Source organism: Saccopteryx bilineata, chromosome 5 (genome assembly GCF_036850765.1).
Source record: "Saccopteryx bilineata isolate mSacBil1 chromosome 5, mSacBil1_pri_phased_curated, whole genome shotgun sequence".
NCBI lineage: Eukaryota > Metazoa > Chordata > Mammalia > Chiroptera > Emballonuridae > Saccopteryx > Saccopteryx bilineata.
In genome coordinates this window covers 81,323,841-81,344,575 of record NC_089494.1, presented here as the reverse complement: position 1 = coordinate 81,344,575, position 20,735 = coordinate 81,323,841, and the positions used below count along the sequence as shown (strand labels likewise).

At 46.0% G+C, this 20,735-nt stretch overlaps 1 protein-coding gene across 3 annotated transcripts; it reads right to left on the bottom strand.

Moving 5' to 3' along the window:
* Nucleotides 1-1,931: 1,931 nt before the first annotated feature.
* On the bottom strand, nucleotides 1,932-20,532 carry NR4A2 (nuclear receptor subfamily 4 group A member 2). 3 transcript variants are annotated; one of them, XM_066281038.1, is made up of 8 exons: nucleotides 20,172-20,532; nucleotides 8,128-8,251; nucleotides 6,743-7,608; nucleotides 5,833-5,962; nucleotides 5,234-5,397; nucleotides 4,160-4,362; nucleotides 3,590-3,768; nucleotides 1,932-3,446 (listed from the first exon to the last, which is right to left on the bottom strand). In XM_066281038.1, exons 3-8 carry the CDS (start codon nucleotides 7,604-7,606, stop codon nucleotides 3,190-3,192), a joined length of 1,797 nt encoding a protein of 598 aa, XP_066137135.1. In that variant the 5' UTR covers nucleotides 7,607-7,608; nucleotides 8,128-8,251; nucleotides 20,172-20,532; the 3' UTR covers nucleotides 1,932-3,189. The 3 variants fall into 3 exon arrangements, with proteins under 3 accessions (XP_066137135.1, XP_066137134.1, XP_066137136.1); XM_066281037.1 differs by lacking the exon at nucleotides 20,172-20,532 and adding an exon at nucleotides 9,930-10,408; XM_066281039.1 differs by lacking the exon at nucleotides 20,172-20,532 and adding an exon at nucleotides 9,930-10,408 and having other exon boundaries at nucleotides 6,743-7,430.
* Nucleotides 20,533-20,735: the final 203 nt, after the last annotated feature.

Genomic DNA, 20,735 nt, shown 5'->3' with positions numbered 1-20,735 from the left:
GAAGACGTTCTGTCTGAGCTGAAAATGTATGGTCAAGTCTCCGGAACAGTAATTATGTATTTTCATAGCAGAAACGATACACAGTAACTGGCATTGTTATATCCCCCGTTATAAAGTTTTAATCTCTTTCTAAAGAAGTTCCATGCAATGTCTGGCTTTTGCAATGCAGCGTGTCCGTTGCCTTTCTTGGGTTTTACTCCTAGAATGACTAGAACTGGAAAAGTCCTCAGCTTCGCAACCTCAAAAGATTCAGGGGAAATGCGTGTAAGGCTCTTTCCCCTCGCAACCCGAACGCTCAGCCTGGAGTTGGAAAGCGACTTGGCAACTGTGAAGCAGAAAAGCACTCGTCACTTTGTAACTTGGGTATTTCAATGGAATGTACGCGGAGGCGATGCAGTGTGCACGCGGCCATGGGTCGCGCACACATGAGGGTCATCCCTCCCTTCTTTCACCCCAAATTCTCGGGAGGTTGGCGCACCACCTGACACCCCACTGGCCTCGGGTGATGTATAGCCACTTCTTCAAGGGAAAACCGACAACAGAATCGTTTCTGGGTTCAATTCTTGGGGATTCTGAGTCGGAACGTAATTGTGTCGGGATTGCAAACACCTGGGAGATGAGCGCACACGGCTCTTGCAGACTTGTAGCATTTCTGAAGAGCTTTCTCTTCCCGCTTACTAGTGAGTCTGGTTGGGCACAGGTTGTGAAAATAAGAAAGGCAAGCCTCATGTTTTCAACAAAGCCAGGAAACTGAACATTTCGCTTATTATTCAATCTCTTATAAGGCCACCCACTTTTGCCCCTCGAAGTTACCTGCAGAAAAACGCATCTTCTAAAAATAACCTAAATTACTCAGAGACCTGCTTTCTCTCTTTAACCGACCCACAGTTTTTTGAGGCAGCAAAGGCAAAGTAAAAACCGAGGGCTCTCATGACAATTTACTGTTGTAACTCTGCATTTGAAAACAACGACACTACATTTCAGTGACCTGAAAGCAGTTGGTAATTCACCGGGGTCAGCAAAGAAGACCAGCCCTACGTTTTGCTTCCTAGGAATTCACAGCTGTCTTGAGGGGACCATTGAGGGCCTTAACTGCCCCAGGACTAAGGTGCTGAGCCGAAGTTAAGGCTGTAAGAGGATCCTACAGAGTTAAGTTACTTTCTTGCTCAAAGTTGATGCTGGGTTGAATTCTAGAGGTGGTGGTATAACTTGCTTATACTAGACCTGGGAGCTGAAAAATGGATATTTTATTTTTTATTTGAGAAACTTTAAAGACAAAATATTCTAGAACTACAAACTTTATTTTGTTACTATCCATTCAAAGGAAAAAGAGAATTGTAAGAAATGCCTCTACAAAGTTCTGCTCAATATCAAAAACCACTGACCCAAGGCCCAAAGGGCCAGAAATGCTTAGTCCTTCACCAAAACTCTTTACAACTAGTATTAAGTAGAGAACTAGAAAAATCCAAGATTAAATCCAACATTTCCATCCACGTTGACTTACTGAGTCTTAACAAGATACTTCCTAAACATGGTGCAAGACAAAAACTTGACAAAACTTTGGGCCTTGCAAAAGTTCAAAGCTCTTTGGTGTCTTGAACTTCTCTTCTGAAAGTTGCACCTATTAGCAAAGTTAACAGAAGAGTTGAGATATTTTCAATTGCTTCTGATAAATGTAGGTTGCCACACTGGAAAATTGTGGTTAAGGAAAAATATTGTATTGAATTCTCTGAAAATCAGTTCAATTCCCCGGTTTCTTTTGCCAGCATAGATCTAGGCTGTCAGTTTATAACGCAGATGTCTAATAAGTGACCTATCCCAAATCAACCTCCAACTCTATTGTATATTGCTATTATTTTCTCACCCAGAAAGAAGACAAAATTCTGTTCATTTACATAGTTTATTGTTGTAAACATTAAAATTGTCTTTCTCAAAGAAAGAATTTATCAGGGGAAAAAAATCAGTGTCTCTAACTGTCATACACCATAGAAAAAAAGGCAGTGACTCATATCATGTGCCATACTGGAAATATACAAAGGAAAATACTACAGAATATGGCAATATTAAAATTCTTACTCAAACATAAAATAATATATTAACTGACAATTTTAGACATTAAAAAAACAAAAAAAAATTTCAAAGTGCTCAGTAATTTCCAGGGAGTTATGTATATTATAAGCACTCTGGAAACAGTCGAAAGCTTCTGCATGCAAGTTCTGTTTAGCTTTAGACAACAAAATAATCAAGATATAAACTTTCTTTTATCAACATCAACGATACGTACAACACTTACAAACAAGGAATGTTGGACGGTGTTACAAACACTATGTGTCCCTTTGTCAGGATTTTCTGATGTGTAATACTTGTGCCCACCTATTTTACAATTGAGAAAATGTTTAAGCTCAGATAACTACCAATCTTTATAAAATCTAACAGACTACATAGTGTCTGAAATACTATTTATATAATATAGACATTACTGAAATAGCAAGTGCCTATAACATTTTCAACCTAGAGTCAACATGCTGGTCCCTTTTTTGTGTAGTTATTATTATTTTTTTTTTTTTTGCAAACACACTTATCTTTAGAATTTGTAATATTTATTCATAAATAGGCACAAAATAATTTAAAAAGCCAAACTGCATTGGGTAAATTTACAAGCCTTTGCTTTCTTCAACTCATGCCACCCACGCAACATTTAGTTTTAATATATATTACAGCTTTCTTTACAGCAGAAAACTTTGAAGTCTTTTAAAGGGCAATACTTGTGGGTCCCCTTATGATTGTGTGTGTGTGTGTGTGTGTGTGTGTGTGACATTTGTCTTAACTGTGACAACCAAACGTGCTGAACATTTCCCATCATACATTAGGAATCCTTCTTCTGAACATTAAACTGATTTTTAAACTGATAATAAAAAGTTTATACCACTGTATTGTGTGTAGTCCATGTTCTAAATCCAGGATGCCCCGAGCCAAAATGCCCTTTCAGGTTCTGCCTGCAGGTTAGGAAATAGCAACAGTTTTTATTTTTTGTTTTCCTTTAGGGATTAAGGGGCTGGGAGTTTTATGGAACAGGTGGGGCCACTAGAGCTGAGACAGCTCAGGGGGATATCTCTGCCCTTGTGACTTGCCCCCTCTGGACAGTTTTAGGCTTTCTTTCCAGTTCCTTTGCAGTGCATGGGAGGAGGTCTAGAAAGGTAAAGTGTCCAGGAAAAGCTTGTCAATTATTGCTGGCGGTGGTACCAAGTCTTCCAGTTTCAGGTAGAAAATGCGCTGTAGACCCTGCGTGCAAAGGGTACGGAGTTCCGGGAGCTTCCCCAACAGTTTGGACAAATAGTTGGGGCGGTTCAACCCCCCGTTATTGAAAGTCACGTGGTCTTTGAGACAATTTACAATCTTGTTTTGTAGTTCTTCCACTCTCTTGGGTTCCTTGAGCCCGTGTCTCTCTGCAGAAAATATCAGAAACAAAAGAGGAATGCACAAAGTAGTTAGCTAGCTGGCAAGACCAGGGAGAACGGGTGGCGAGGGCAACCGGGACAATCCCGCTGGGCAGTTCTGGAGAAGTGTGCCTTGCACCTGTGGTACTGACCTGTGACCATAGCCAGGGCAGCAATGCAGGAGAAGGCAGAAATGTCGATGTTCATATTCTGCAAGTTGGAGGAGAATTCAACAATGGAATCAATCCATTCCCCAAAGCCACGAACGCATTGCAACCTGTGCAAGACCACCCCATTGCAAAAGATGAGTTTACCCTCCACTGGGTTGGACCTGCAATTAATACCAAAGAGAGAGAGGGGAGAAAAAGAGAGAGAGAAAAGCTAAACAACTAATTACTTGAAGAGCAATAAATGAGGGATTTAAGAAGCACCTAATTACCGAAGAGTTAATAAAATGTAGACCAGTGGACCTTGAAAGGGTTCAGTTTCATAACAATCAAGAACGCCCCCTATCCCACCTCCATGCCATTCATCCAAGACTTCTGGGCTCACTTCTTCCTTTTCTACCTTTTTCTACCACCCTTTCCCTCCTTTTCCCCCTTTTCATGCTCTATTCTGTCCTTTTCTCTTTCCCTCCTTTTATTTTCTTTTTCCTCTTTCTTTTCTTGTCTTGATTGCTCTCTTCCTTCTTTCCTAACATCCTTGATGGCTTCCTCAGTTACCTGTACGCTAATCGCAGCACAAACAGTTCTAAGAAAGCCGATTCGAAAAGCAGGTCCTGGTCGGCTTTGGGCAGGTCAGCAAAGCCCGGGATCTTCTCCGCCCAGCCCCTGATGATCTCCATGGAGCCAGTCAGGAGATCATAGAATTGCTGGATATGCTGGGTGTCATCTCCACTCATCTGATAGTCAGGGTTCGCCTGGAACTGGAATTTCATTTTAAAAAGCACTTAATGAGGTTCTCTAAAATATATAACCCGTGAAATTGCTAACCCCGTTTCTAGTAGCGGAGCCAGGTTTTTATAACAATTAAACCTCTCTCTGACCAGTAAGGAAATTAGATGTTCCGGGGCAATTAATTCAATTAGGGATGGTGCTATGAGGTCGCTGCTTTAAATATGTAAATTACCATTTCCATACAGACTAAATACAGTGCCATCCAGCCCTGGGAAATGTTCACTCTTATCTCCACAAAACAATTGACAGGTTAGTATTCATGCCAGTCCCAGAGTGGGTCTCGAGCAAAGATGCCCTTTGCAAATCTTAATAAAATTGCAGTGACTTCTAGGTCTGCCCAACATACTTCCTCCCATTAAAGCCCACACATTCTTCACAGCTGACCACTTGATCCCACACCCTACTATCATTCCTTAACCCTGTCTCTTTCCCCTCCCAGACTCCCAAGCAAGCACCCCCAACCAGGACAGGGCCAGACAGGCTGAGGAAGAAAGCATCTCTGGAAGACTGGGAATAAAAATCCAAGTGGTTTGGGCATCACCGCCTCTGGTTTGGGCAGCAGAGACATTAGTGTGTGAGTAGGTATGGACAGTGGGAGTGGGAGAGGGACCGGAAGAGACTCGACCACTGTGACCTAACTTCTCTTCCTGTGCACTGTCCTCCTGCCTGCACTTGCCTGTGGGTCTGCCTGTCTTCCTGTGACTATACCCAGAGCTCTGACGCCACAGCCCTGCTGGCCTCTTCTTATCCCTGGAGTCTAGGGGCTAGTGGTGGGTGTGGGGAGGGGTTCCTGCCCATCTGTCGGTTTGTCCACATGATTACCCCCCGCCAGCTTCTTACCCTGGAATAGTCCAGGCTGGTCATAGCCGGGTTGGAGTCGACATGGGCCCTGACGAGGGCACTGATCAGACTCACCGGGGGCGAGGGGGGAGAGGGCTCCTGTGGGCTCTTCGGTTTCGAGGGTAAACGACCTCTCCGGCCTTTTAAACTGTCCGTGCGAACCACTGCGAAGAAAGACCAGGGTTAGAGCCGCTCCCACAAGTGGGACCCAGCTGCGGCCTGGGCCCCTCCCGGGGAGATGCTGCCGCCGCGGGGCGCCCGGCCGGCAGCGCAGGGCCCTGCTGCTTGTAAAGCCTTTACTGTCGAGAAGCATAAAAAATGCGGAGCTCTTTTATGTCTTCTTCCAAATGGGTCGTATAGTTATAAGAGGAGATGAACCCGGCGACTTTATCTAGGGAAGATGGGCGCGCAGGCAGATGCCGGTTCCTCGAGGCTGGGCGCCGAGGAGGGGGCCGGGGGCGCTGGGGGCCCGGCGGTGGCGGGGAGTGGGGCTGGGCAGGGGGGGCGCTGGGGGCCCTGCGGTGGCGGTGGGGTGGGGCTGGGCAGGGCCGCGGTTTCCCGCAAGCAGACTGCGGGGTCGCAGACTCGCCCCGACCTACCTTCTTTGACCATCCCAACAGCCAGGCACTTCTGAAATCGGCAGTACTGACAGCGATTCCGGCGCCGCTTGTCCACTGGGCAGTTTTTATTTGCTAAACACACATATTTCGCATTTTTTTGAACCGTGCGCTGAAAAAAAAAAAGGTAATAAAGGCCTTAAATTATATTTCTCTTGAAAATCCAGCAACCCAGGGAATCCAGAGACAATTTCTCACGAGCTGGGGTCTGGATTCCCTTCCCACAAACAAACTCATATACACACTTTATTTTCTTTTCCTTTCCCCTTTCTCTTTCTTTCCTTTTCCCTCCCCCAGGTCATGTTACAGAAGAAAATTGATAGCGTTAACATTTGAGCTAACCTTGCCGCTCCTTGCTGTGTTTTATATGCCAAGAGAAGGAGAAGGAGACGCTCAGTAAATACAAATCCGTGGGCATTCATATTATTTACATTCCTTGGAGACCTTCTCTATTTAAAATGATAAGATTATTCAATCAGGATGGCGAAATAAAGAGATCACTTAATTTGACCACAGGGAATTCTGTTCCACTTGGTTAGCTCAGACACGGTTCTCTGTCCTAACCAATTTCAATCTGAACAGAGTAGACAGCTCCAAGCACATGCAAATGACCCTCTTCCAACTCCGGCTCCAGCAACACGAGGCTGCGGCGGGGGCCTGCCGGGCGGCTGCGTGCGGGGCAGGCGACCCCGGGTCCCCTCGTCTCCCTACCGTCTCCCTGCCTCCTGTTCTCAGGCCCCCGCCAGCCCCACCGCGACCTCTGCGGACCCCCGGGGCAGACCCTTCCCGAGCCCGCTGGGGCCGAGCTGCTGCCCCAGAGCGGAGAGCGCAGCCAGAGGCTCCCAGCTGCGGGGGGCTCTCACCTGCCTCCTGCGCCCCCGGCCTCGCTCACCTTAAAGAAGCCTTTGCAGCCCTCGCAGGTGCGCACGCCGTAGTGCTGGCAGGCCGCGTTGTCGCCGCACACGGCGCACAGCCCCTCGTTGGAGGGGGAGCCCCGCGACGGCGGCGAGGGCACCTGCGTGTCCAGCAGCTGCGACGCGTGCCCGATCTGCAGGCCCGGGAAGCCCATGGACGCCGGCTTCCGGATGGGGTTGGGCACCGCGAAGGTCTGCCCGTCCACCACGTGGTGGCTGCCCGCCGGCTCCGGGGTCATGGGCACGTGCAGGGGCCCGTCGAAGCGCATCTGGCAGCTAGACACGGGGGTCCCGGGGGGCGACTGCTTGAAGGAGAAGAGGGAGAGGCGGGAGACGGGCGTCTTCCTCTGCTCGATCATGTGCGTGGTGGCCACGTAGTTCGGGTGGAAGTTGTGCAGGGAGCCGGGGTCGTCCCACATGGGGCTGTGCTGCACCGGGAAGCCCGGGGCACCGGCCGCGGGGGGCGAGGAGGGCTTGTAGTAAACCGACCCGGAGTGCGGCATCATCTCCTCGGACTGGGGGGGCAGGTGGCTGTGCTGCTGGTAGTTGTGCATCTGAATGTCTTCTACCTTAATGGAAGACTGCTGTCCGGACAGGGGCATTTGGTACAAGCAAGGTGGCTTGACGTCGTAGCCTGTGCTGTAGTTGTCCATAAAGGTACTGAAGCTGGGGAGAGAAGTGGTGGCAGTGATTTCAGTGTTGGTGAGGTCCATGCTAAACTTGACAAATTCTGGAGTTAAGAAATCGGAGCTGTATTCTCCCGAAGAGTGGTAACTGTAGCTCTGAGAAGCGGGGCTGGCTCCTTGAGGCGAGGACCCATACTGCGCCTGAACACAAGGCATGGCTGGAAATGAAACAGGGTAATAATATACACTCAGCCTGGTCAACTGAACACTCTCTCCCGGGCTCGGGGACACCTGGAGCTACGCCGGCAGCCCGCGGTCAGAGAGCGAAGGGGCACGAGGGGAAGGGCGGAGAGCGCGGTGCTGCGGAGCAACACAGCGCAGGGCTTGGAAGGGCTGATCCAATCAAGACCCAGAGCCAGAAGCCATTGAGGGTCTTCATTTCCGGCTATTTCCAAACGTCTCCCCCTCAACTTCTTTTCACGGACAAACACCCCCACCCCACCCCCACCCCCGCTTAAATGAGACTTTCCCTCTGGAGCTCAGCTTCAGCAAGCTCATTCTAGAAATGAAGTTGAACTGCACAATAAGAAAGTTGTTCCTGAAGGTAAAAAAAAGGGTGGACAACCTTAAGTTGCAGGGTTTACTGAGGAAGATCGCACTGCCTCTTGTCTTGATGTTTAGGGAATTGGGGGGTGGGGAGGAGAGAGAGGAAAAGAAAGAAATCAAGTTGCACTAACCTTCAGCCGAGTTACAGGCGGTTTCAAGGAAATTAAAGGTGGACAGTGTCGTAATTCAATGAAGGATAACGTTTCCAAGATTTTTAGAAAATCAATGGGGAGTCCAACCTGTCAGATCTCCTCCCTGAAATACAGACACGAAAAGCTTCAGGGTAACTTTGTGGACAGATTCAGCCAGGCATCTGCAGACTCGCCAGGCAGGCCTTTCTTTGCCCTCCGTGAGTGTTTCACTGGAAATTGTGTGCAGCCTTCATCAAGCCTAGCAGTTAGAATGAATGTGTGAAAAAGAGATGGCTGAGAACAACAGAAAGTGCCACCCACGGCACTGTGTAAATCCTTGCAGAGATGGGGCTCTGAAGAAGGCAGAGTGTTCCCTGTGCTTATTTAATACCTATGAGGTCATAGATCGGCCCCTTTGGTAGGGTGTATGGAGAGTGAGGGAGTGTCATTTTCATTTTAGTTTGAGACCCAAAAAGAAGAAACTAGAATTTAATAAAATACAACATTGTAACCTTCTCTGATTCCCCCCCCCCCCATGATGAAACTGATTTTTCTTTTGGGAAGAGGGAGGAAAGTAGAGTCAAGAATATAAAATGAAAAAACCTCTCCCTCTACCCGTTATGAGTTATGAAATATTAGCGAGGCCTGGGCAGCCCTGAAGGTAATCTGAATGGGCTTTGGACAGAGCACTGGGATTGGGGAAACAGGTGAACTGGCATTCACTTTTCCAGCAAACTCATCTTTCAACATTTTTAATGGCTAAAGGGTGGGAAGAGGGGACCCTAATTTTCCAGGAGCATCTTAGGTCAATTGCAGAGGGAGGCCAATGTTGCTTATCTGGTATTGGCACCAACGTTAGATACACTTCCCAACATTACAAGCTGAACACCTTCCCTATACAGCTTGCCACAGACTGCTACTTGCTGGAACAAGGCATTCTTGTATCCTAGTAATTTTCAGATGTTCCCACTTGGAAGGCATTCTAGAGCATAGACAACCTTGTTACAAATGAAAAAGAAAGCCAAGCATCCACTCCTTCTGTTCTTCTTGCTCCCCTCTCAGAACCCTGCTTCACGGAGAAGGGAGGTTAACCAGGAAAAGTAGAAAGAAAGGAGACTCTTGACCCCCACAGCCCTGGAGAGAGATGTCTGAGCTGGGAATTATCCCCCTGGTTACTTCATAGCTTCATGATTGGACTCTACATAGTCTCTGTCTCTGGCACACTCACATACAGAATCGCGGCATATATCAAAAGCAGAAATTTCAGGCAACTTAGTAACAGGACACTCTACCCTCCTCCCCTTCACTTACTCAACAATACCCGGGAAACACTGGCACACTGGCCAGCGGCAGTGACAGTTCCCAAGCAACACATAAACTGAGTACTTTCCCTCTCCCTGTCACTTTCTGAGCAGCATCCAGGCCCCTAGTATACACAGGACTTGAGAGTCTCTGTGTCCAACGGCCAGAATCAATTCCGCACTAAGACAAACTTTGTGCACATTTATTTCCGCGGGCAAGTACGCAGCTCGCTGAACTATACAAGTCTCCCTCCACGTCCACCAATGATGAGCCCGGGAGTCTCTGTTGGGAGCCAACTCCCCGCTAGTGCCGAAGCTGGCGTTCGGACAACTGCCCTCGGTAGCCGCGCACACCCACTCCCCGTCCTCCTGCCCCACTCGCGTCCCGCAATTCTGGCGCCCAATTTCAGAGAACCTGTACACAGATGTGGAAAGAAGAGACGTGCAAAAGAAGAAAGAATAATTAAAAAAAAAAATGCGAGCTGTACGGGCGGCACCTACTCATTTAGGAGTTCTCTGCGTCTCTCTTCATTCATTCAACTCCGCCGAAGTGTAGTTCCCTCTGGGAGTCCGGGCGCAGGGTCCGGTAGGGGCGTGAGAGAGGGGAGCAGGGAGCCGAGACGCCCGGAGCCGGCGGGGAGCAGGTACAGGGGCCGGCCGGACAGGCGAGCGGGACCGCGGAGCTTTGCGCGAGCCTCCGGGAGGACTGGCCCTGGCGGCCAATGTGCCTTTGTTTATGTGGCTCGCGCTGCCGCTGCCAACACGCACCTAAAGTCTCCGCGCGTCAGCGCGCGTCAGAGGCCCGCCGCCCAATCGGCGCGCAGCCGCGCTCCCCGGACTCCTGGCCGGCGCTCGCTTTGGTATATTTCCGACCTGACGTCACGAGCAGGGCCGATTTTAAGGTGGGAACCATTCTGGGTTCACCTTGGTAGCCAGCTTGGTGGGGTTTTTTGTTTTTTGGGTTTTTTTTTTCCGAAAGAGGTGTGACCTCTCCACTCTGGACCGCGCAGCCCTCAGAGCAGCAGCAACTCACCCACCTCCCCAAACCCCGCGCCGCTGCTGCCGCCCGCCGCTCACACGTGGGGGGGGGGGGGGGGCAACAAAAGCCTGGGCGGAAGAGAACCCTAGTGGGGGCCAGGTAGTCAGCACCTGGAATATCAATCATGAGGTGTGCCTGGCAGCGCCCTAACCTCAGCCACCCACAATCGTCACCCCCACTAACGGAAGCGCGTACAGATGTCCCATGATACGAGACGCCCAGAGGGCTCAGGAAATTGGGGTGGGATTTCCCTGGCCCGGTGTATCCCCCTTTCCTCCCTTTCCCTGTCCCTGGCCGCCGCGCCTTCTGGCATATTCACATTCGTATTCTCTCTCTCTTTCTCTCTCTCTCTCACACACACACACACACACACAAACACACACACACACACACACTCGGAGTCCAAGTTGGAAGGGGCTAATTTGTGTTCCCTCCTTTCGTAGCAGTCCCTAGGTGCAAGGGAGGCCGTGGTGCGTGGATAGGGGGGTGAAGGGAGGAGGAGGAGGTGACCCAGCCCTTTGGGGACCCCAAAAGTCGGAGTGAAGCGTAGTCCACTTTTTTCTTTTTTTCCGGCAGACAATGCAGCTGAGCAGCTGGCAACAGGTGCGCCTTCTGCGGAAAGATGCTCTAATCAACATTCGCTAACTCTAGTACTTTGGACACTCCTCGATGCCGATCAACTCCTACCACGAGTTTAGGCAAATAAACTGATCCTCCTCTGAAGTCCAAGGGTTCTCACAGCCTTCTGTGAGAGCCAAGGATTCTGGAAAGACAAAATATTGGGAGAAGGGGGTAGAGTAGCCCCGCTAAACGTGAAGTGGGAGCATTCATTCAGCCTTCCAGGAAGGGGGCCCCGGCTGGCTGTGAGCTGTGGGCGCACCCGCACCCCGCGGCCCGCCGAGTCGGCACCGACTCCGCCTGGCAAGTCAATGCACCCGTCACGCTGAAGGCGCAAGGCGCTTTCTAGCAAAAGCAATGCTGTTTCTGCCAAGAGCGAACCTCCTGGCCGGTCCTTCGACCTGAGCTGGGCGGGCCTCTGAGGGCTTCTCCCTTGGGGCTGAAAGAGACTGGGAGGTGGGTAGGGAGGCTTCGGGGGCTTCTTCCCTCTCGGCTTGCGAGTTCCAGCTGTCCCTCCCCTCCTCCCTCGGTGGGGTCGCTTCCAAGCCGCCGGGGCCCCTTGCAGCTTCCCGCCCCCGCCATCCTGGCGTACCCAGTATGGGCCGAAAGCGCCGTGAAACTATTCGCGCCTCCGAGCCTCTCGCTCGAACCTGCACCCCCAACTTTGCCCGCTCCCGTGCTGCTGCAGAGGCGTAGCCATCAGTTGCCCTGCGTTTGCCCGGGAAGCCTCGGGCTCTTTTGCGCCGAGCCATGGGGAAACCTACGTGACCACCTTAAGTTTCCCCCAGATGTTGCGATTGCCGCTGCTGCTGCTGCCGCCGCCGCCGCCGGCGCTGCTGCTCAGCTGTGCCTTAGCGGGCGCAAGGGAAAAAAATCAAACCAGGAAGTGTGTGTGTGTGTGTGTGTGTGTGTGTGTGTGTGTGTGTGTGTGTGTGTGTGTTTGGGGGGAGTGGTGGTGGCGAGTGAGGGTGTGTGAGTAGGGGAAGAGGGCGAAGAATAGCTGATTAGCATGAGCTTGGTAGCGTCAGAGCCCCGTGGGCAGAATCGATTCCACGCGAACGAAAGGGAAAAAGTGAGAGTTTGGAGAGCTAGGGAGAAGGAAAGGGGTGGGGGTGGCGGTGACGCAGGGGCGCAGGCATTGACGCACCGGCTCGCCTGGGCCCAAAATAGCAGCTCTAGCTCTGTGGCGCCCTCCCGGGTTCCCTTCCCCTTCCGCCAGGGAGCTGGGCGCGCCCAAGCGGAGCTTTCCTTGATCCCAGCGGAGGGCCAGGCTCCGGGCCGCTATTTTCAGGCAGTCGGAAACTGAAGCACAGACACGCTGGGGTGGCAGTTATTATTTTTTAATGTATTCCTAGGAAAGCGAGGGTTGGGAGAACTTTAAAGTTGTAACCATTACCCTTCATACACAAATAGATACATCTAAGTAAACACATTTCCTCTACACGCTCCTCCACCCTCAATTCCATTTAAAACACACACACACACACACACACACACACACACACACACACACACACACACACACGTTAGCCTGGGTGAGTCTGGGGACAACTTGAGAATTTTCTTCCAGAGAGTAGGAAAGTGTTCTGAACTTCTTAAAGTGAACGAGAGGAAAGAATCTCATACTGGGATATAACAGCAACCTGTGGAGTTTGGTTTTTTGGTAACATAGTCTTTGTCTAAGTCTTAATGCACCCAAGATCGAGAGGCAACTTTCACAGCAGATTTTTATAATAATTAGTAATAACTGAGGATGACGTAATTAAATATAATATTAAAATGAGAGAAAAGATGGACTTCTTTCCTTCTATACTACAATCCGTGGAAGAGTCCTCTTGGAAGAGAGCTAGTTCCTGGGAAGCGTTACTTCTTAGGAAGATAGACCAAAAGCAAAACTGAAATACTTAAGCCAATTACTGGATAAGCTACTTCTTGGGTTGGCGTTTTCGTTTTCGGTAGGGCTTGGTTGTGCTAGAGGTGGAAAGGATTCAGCACAGGCATCATAAAGTATAACGAGGGACTACAATCAAAACTTCACATTCTTGTGTTCCCACCAGATTCTGATGGAAGTCTTAGTAGAACCGCCCACTTCTGTAATTTACTGATCCTGTCAGTAGGGGGCCTCCACAACGTTCAACGTTCAGAATAACTCACATCACACACACACATACACACGCACGCACACACGCACGCGCACGTACACACGCGCGCGCGCACACTCACACAGAGCTATAACTACTTAGGCCAATCCCGAAGAGAGCATGCTGCAGGCCCAAATATTCATATTGTGCTAGAACTCATAAATATCTATAAATCTGTGATTCTCTTCTATTTGTCCGGAAAAGGGAAACAGTTTAACACATGGAATTAGGTTCACAATAGATTTTCTTTATTTTCTCCTGCTCGTGTTTAACTCACTGTTAGGGGGGAGGGGGTGGGGGGGAGGGGCGTTGGGAATCATAATGGTAATAAAATCTTTATATCACCAAGCAGTTCAAATTGGCATTCAGTGTGGAAAAATGAAAGCATGTTTTAAAAATCCTATGATTACACGTTTAAATAAATTATACCTTAGAAGAGAATTGGTGTGGGTGTACTTGCTAGTACATAAGAGAATGCTTTTCTGCACTGAGGTTTAATTACACATATAGTGGAGTCAAAATGTACAATTGAACAATCTTTTAGAAAACGTGTAAAATAATACTTTAAGCTAAAAGAAACTGAAATTCTGCATTTATATGACTGCAACCCTTCAAGATTCTTAAATATAAACTATTTCATAACAATTAAAGTGACAATAATGGTTTTTTAGGGTCCAGAATCTGATACAACTTTAAATTATTGCACCGTGTATAAATGTATAAAGTTATCCACAATGGTGGCCTATTTTCTTAACAATTTAAAATAAATGGGAGTAAAAGTTGGTCCTATCCCTAAATACCTCTTTTTCTGACACCAACAAAATAAATTTAAAAATTATTATTCCTATCAATATATACCACTATTAGATGATCTCAGAAAAACATTCAGAAAAGTAATGTTATATCTTTTATAGTAACCAATATTAAGCAGAACATACTGAAACATGTATGCAAAATATTTTTATTAAAAAATCAATATAAATAATACATACACTCACATCTAAACCAAAGTATTTTCTTTTGTGTATGGCTAGGCAGATTATACTTAATAAAACTGAGCTTTTGGTATAATTTAGAAAGCAAACATGAATATAATACCACAGGATTTTCTATTTTAATGCATGGAAAGGGGGCCTTTAGGGATTTATTTCACTAGCCTCCCAAAATGAACTCAGAGTAGCTAGCTGCCCTTACAGTTCAGATATAGTGAATATACAGAACTCTTACATTGTATGAAAAGGTAACTCTAAGATATTTCATAATAAAATTACTTAATGAAATCTATTTAAAGGATAAAAATGAGATATATTTTAAGTTATATTTAGACAAACACATTCATGGTATTGTTGCCATTTGGCAGGAAGTTTTACTTTACTGATAGAAGAAAGAAATTTTTACTTTGGAAAAAAATCTGTTTCTGAAAATACACTATCCTTTTTTAATAGTACAGGTTTTTGGGGAGGGTTTTGCTTTTGCCATTTCATTTGCATTAACAGAATATCAATCAACCAAGAATTTGTTCCTTTCTTATAGGATATATAGAGAATAAGTCTATTGCTTAGCTGATATTCATATTTTGGGTAACTGTGGCCTTTACTCAATTTTATTTGACCTATTTTCACCAAAAACCATTTAATGCAAAGACTTAAAAATTCTTTTTTACTTTGATTCAGAACCCGTTCTAGAAACGTGTAAAGATGTGCAGAAGAAAACAGGACTTTTTCTGCTAGAACCATCTACTTGTAAATTTAAATTATAAAATTGAACATATGGTAAAACCTCCTGCCACTCAAAAAGTATTTTGCATAATAAAAACTCTTCATCTTTTCTCTAATGTTTGATTCTGGGTAACCATCTCCTAAACATTTGCTTTTAAATTAACCACTTAATATTTTCTTTTTTATTGTGGCGAAATACACATAACAAAATTTACCATCTTAATCATAAGTATACTTTTCAGTGGTATTAAATACATTCACATTGTTGTGTACTCATCATCATCCATCCATCCCCATAACTCTTTATCTTAGAAAAACTGAAACTCTATACCCACTAAATAGTAACTCTTCTTGTTCCCCTCCTCCCAGCCCCTGGCAACCACCAATATTTTCTTCTGTAACAATTCTTTTTTATTAAGCAGGGAAGTATAACTTTGGTTTTAGATTTCATTGCTAATTTTAATAAACATGGGAATCATTACAATGTACAAAGTCCTAATAGACATTTTGAACATTCTAAAAATAAGTTGCTATATGCTAAGAAAATATCCAGGACACTTGAAAATTTTAAAGTAGCTATAACATTAGTAACTATCACAGTGTTATATGGCATTTTCTTTAAGTAGATAAAATATATACACTTTACAACAATGTGTATGTGTATATCTTAGCTGGTTAGTTTTTGTTCTACCTTTAATGATAAAATAACATTTGATTTCTCCCCTCAGACTAACTGGTGAATAGGAATCTCTCAATATAATGAAAAATAAATATACAATATTGATGTATTATGACAAACATATATATGCCCGTTTTCTCATCATAATTCTGCAATTATTAAGACTACAATTTTAATACTACAAAAGTAACATAGCAGGGACCCTTACAGTGACAAGTAATAAATCTAATTACCATATCCTTTGAATAGATGTAATATAAATTTCATTGCTCACTTAAAAGTTCTAAAGTTAACAGCATAAACTTGAAGTTGAGTAATTAAGTAATCCTTATATAGACACTTATTAAAGTATTTATACATATTATCTTAAATCTACATCTATCATTTTGCCAATTAAAATTAGGACTTTAATTGCAATTAAGTAATTTAATTGCCAATTGAACAGCAAAATTGCTAAGTGACTAATTTTAATGCCTATTTTAATTACCAATCATGACGGGGGAGGGAGCTAATCAAGTTACATCAAGCAGTACTAGAGTAATGATGTGAAAAAAATAATGCAGAACAAACATTCCAGGCTACATGCTTTAAAATAAAGAAACATAAATTAAATAAATGCAAACAATCTTATAAAATACTGTATTTCAATATCTAAATACAGAACATAAAATATAACAAAATTAATTAAAGAAACCCCTGTCAATCAGTCAAAGTAAGGAGAACCAAATCAAAATTCTGTGTAGTATTTACACGGCACTCACACTAACCCAGATAAACACAAAGCTGCATACATAGCTGAGAAGAAAAGACTGCTTCCTGCTTAGCTGGTTAAATATTTACAGATTGACAGTTTTCAAAAATTCTTTATGAATACTGTATGGGAGTATTCTTTCTGAAATACTATAAAAGAAAAAAACAAGTTTCTAACGCAGCAATATGGGTTTAAATTTAAAAAACAAACATGGCTACTGCAGTGGGACTATATATTCTTTCTTACAGGCCCTCTACCCTCCCCCACTCACTCAAATGAAGTTTGTTACAGGCTTGATGCCTGTCCATAACCTGTCCCATAATACCTTGAGAGATGCATAAATCTGCCTTATTTTAAATGCTTTAAAATACACTTGTGAGTAAAAAAAACAAAAACAAAAAACTCAAGAAAGCAGCTAAGATGACATCACAATTAAAATTACTTAGAACATAGGGGAGATACCTTGTTCTAAAAGTATTTCCCATTTTTTTCAGTTAAAATAAACATACTAGTTCAAGATAAATGTGTAAGCCAGCAGGCAACCAAAAACACTTGTGAAAGTTTTCTTGGCCAGTTCAAACACTTTTCCAGAAGTTTTCATATTCAAGCTAATTCTCAGACTAGCAACATGAAAAGGTAAAATTGAAAGAGGGAGGAATGGAAGAAGGAAGGAAGGAAGGAAGGAAGGAAGGAAGGAAGGAAGGAAGGAAGGAAGGAAGGAAGGGAGGGAGGGAGGGAGGGAGGGAGGGAGGGAGGGAGGGAGGGAGGGAGGGAGGGAGGGGAAGGAAGGGAGGAAGGAAGGGAGGAAGGAAGGGAGGAAGGAAGGGAGGAAGGAGGGAAGGGAGAGGAAGGAAGGAAGGAAGGAAGGAAGGAAGGAAGGAAGGAAGGAAGGAAGGAAGGAAGGAGGGAAGGAAGGAAGGAAGGAAGGAAGGGAGGGAGGGAGGGAGGGAGGGAGGGAGGGAAGGAGGGAGGGAGGGAGGGAGAAAGGAAAGAAGGAGGAAGGGAGGGGAGGGGAGGGGAGGGGAGGGGAGGGGAGGGGAGGGGAGAGGAGGGAGAGGAAGGGAGGGAGGGAGGGAGGGAAAAAGAAAGGCAAGGCAAGTTCCCTTTTAGACAATAACAATGATAACAATGCTAGTACTTTCCAGCTACTGGGCTCACCTTGGCAGCCAGCCACCTAATTTAGAGTAACAATGGAAATCCATCATATTTTCATTTAAAATAAAAGTCATGATGCATGATAAATATCTTGGTTTAATTACTGTACATGTATACCAAAAATATACATAATTTGTGTCTATAAAAGTGCCCCAAATTATTCATCAACTATATGTAATGTTATAACTTGAGAAAAAGCAAATAGTGCTGCTTAGGATTTTATTTACTAAAAGACTCAAAATCTGAAATGAAGCAAAGCAGGACTTTTGCCTGGCTTTTGAAGAGGAACATCAGGGCCTAACAAAAGGCTGTCATATCTGTTCATGACAATAACAACTTTATAAGACAAGTTCTATGTGACTGATTGAAGTACACACAGTCTATTCAGAAGTCATGGAGATGGAGTCATTATTGACAAGCTCACTACTGATTGAGGTTAAACTTCCTTGAGTGCTGATGCCACAGAAATAAGACCTCAGCCATTAAAAGATTACCAAAAACAACCCCTGGAAAAGTTGCCAAAACTCAGATCTATCTTAATGTGTTTTTGTATAACATTTTCTGCTATACGCATACACAAAATATATTAGATAATAATTATCAAAATTATTGCACTAAAGCACTAAGTAACAAATTATCAGCCATCAGAAAAGGAGAAAAATGAGGAAATATTATCTTGTAAATATTACATCGAAAGGACATGTTAACTTTCTGAAATTTAACATGGCTAAAAATATATACTCTTAGACTGTTTTTTGTATTTTGCTAGCCTATCAATTCACATAAATTTATGTGGTTCCCATATTGTTGGAAGCAAAATTTATAGCTTTCAGATATCCCTTAATAGGTGTAAAAATAAAAAATGTCATAGGAGTCATTTTACTTTTTTTACCCTTTCTTGTTTTTTCAGTGTTACCTCTCTGCATTCGTGAAAGTATAAGGAAGAATACAGTAAAGAACAACCATGTTTATCATCTGAAATTAGAGGTAATAAATTAAATATATTATTAGTCACCAAGTTGTGTAAAAATAAGACTTGTGAAATTTTACAGTCATTCCACTAGGATCTGAACAGTAACTTCAGTATGCTGTCACTGACATATCGGGAGGTGTTGGAAGGAACAAATGACCAGTACCACCACCCACGTGATTCAACTCTAAGTATACACACAGTGTGTGGGGGATGTGTGTATAGAATTTGGCTTGCTGAGGTCCTCCTTATCTTTCTTACATTTCTTATTTCTCAGCACTGTTTTCTGTAATTTACTTTCCTAAGTTCAAGAATGATTTAAGTAATTTAAAAAACTGAATTTCAGATACTTAATAAGTGGATTTAGGCATTATTATTGAAACGACTCACAGAACACCTACTTTTCATAGGAGTCCTTTAATTTTCTGCGTTCCAAAAGTGGTGTTCCTAAGATTGCCAACTCTTAAATAACTAGCTTTGGAGATCATACTTCTCATTTCTCCATACCCTCATCGATTACTATTTGGAGGGCTATTTGGCAATTTCCAAGACTACAGTTTTGCTAAACTTTATAAACTTTGTATCACCCAGAGATAGGAGGGCAAAGGCAATACAGAAACAGATTTTACAACCAGAATGATTGAAAGAGCCGCTCAAACTACAAATGTATGCTATAGAATTTGAAAAGTGGCTCTATAGTTCAATGTATACCACAGAAATTATGCGATGCTATCTTCCTGTTGTCATAACGTATCAGGTCAAGGGATATAAATTGTAGCAGGTAATTCATTTTGCTGTCCAGAGAGTCATTAAGTTCTTTCCAATATATATGTGATTGACATCCCTGGAGGTGAAAGGCTAAAAGAACCATATGGCAACATGTTGCATTCCGTATGCTATCTGCCCATCCGTGCTTAAGCTGCCATTAGCAACATCTGTACCTTACGGAAATCCAGCTGCGCCGACGCCGGCTGACAGAGTTGTACGGGTTGGGGTGGAGGGTGTGTGTGGGGGGGGGGGGGGGGGGGGGATCTAGCTTAGCGCCATTAACTTGAGACTTAAAGTCTATCTACCAGGACGGATGGAAGCTTTCACAATTAGACGAGACGACACAAATGCTTTATTAAAGTTTAATTTTGAACTCCCAATTAGCGAAACTGCATTACAAATCGATTGCAATTTCCTAGAAGGCACAGCAAGTTCTCTGCCTGCCTGTCACGTGCAAGAGGCTCCAGAGCAAGCTTTCCAGCTCTCGGCAGCTGAAAGGGGAGGGTTCAGAGCCGGTCTCCGCTTCCCAGGAAGTCCCTAAAAAGCCTCGCCAGCCCCTCCTTCCGCAGGGCGGGGGCGCAGAAGGACAGATCCCGCGGGAGGGAGGACTCTGAAGTCCAGGACGGCGGTGGGAGGGGCGGGGGAGGGGCGGAGAGGCAGCGGAGGGGAGCGAGGGGGTGTCCTCTATCAACTCGGCCTCTCGGGAGGAGCCTCACGTAGTCACTCGCGCAGAAGTTTCTCTTTCGCTCATTGCGCTACACACCCAGACTGGCTTCTGCGAGCCGGCCGTGGGCGGAGGAGCGGGGCGACAGCAGTCCCAGAAGGGCGGCCCGGCGCTCATAGCCACCCCAGATCCCCTCCCCCACCCAAACAGGAACCCCCACTCGGGTCCGAGATACTTTACCTGCCCGGCGCTCCCTGCCCCTCGGTCAACGCATCCCCCGCTGGCTGCGCCTTGTGTGGCTCCCGCTCCCGGGACGCACAAAGTGGTTGCCCCCGGCCGGCTGAAGTCTCCCCCTTTCTCACCAAGTTGAGGAGAAGACCAGGAAAGCGGATTAAGTGGAAGCGAACGCTTGGCCAAAGCGAATATACTGATACTTTTTTAAAAAAGAAAAAAAAGCAGCGGGGGCCGGTCACGGCCAGGGGCAGAAAAGGCCGGTCACGTTTCGGGCGACCGCGGGCGGGCGGGCGGGGGTCGGGGAGAGGCCACCAGCCCCCCTCCGCCGGCCCCCGGCGGCGGCCGCAGCTGCACACACAGAAGCCCATTGTCGCCGGCTCCCGACGCGCAGCCCCGCGGACTGGGCCCCGCGGCCAAGCGCGTCAGCGGCCCCGTCAGCCGGGCAGGGCTCCGTGACGCGCGCGCAGCCCGCGCTATAAATAACCCGCCGCCGCGCGGCTCGGGCGCCTTTCCAGTGACGCCGGGCCAGGCGCGGGAGGAGGGGGTGAGGGAACAATAAACCGCTCGCCC

Excerpts from the sequence above, each read along its gene's own strand:
- NR4A2 (XM_066281038.1), bottom strand. The coding sequence starts at position 7,606 with ATGCCTTGTGTTCAGGCGCAGTATGGGTCCTCGCCTCAAGGAGCCAGC. Across the intron at positions 5,963-6,742 it reads GCTGCAAAGGCTTCTTTAAG|CGCACGGTTCAAAAAAATGC; the intron begins GTGAGCGAGGCC and ends TTTTTTTTTCAG. Across the intron at positions 3,769-4,159 it reads GTGCTGCGATTAGCGTACAG|GTCCAACCCAGTGGAGGGTA; the intron begins GTAACTGAGGAA and ends TATTAATTGCAG.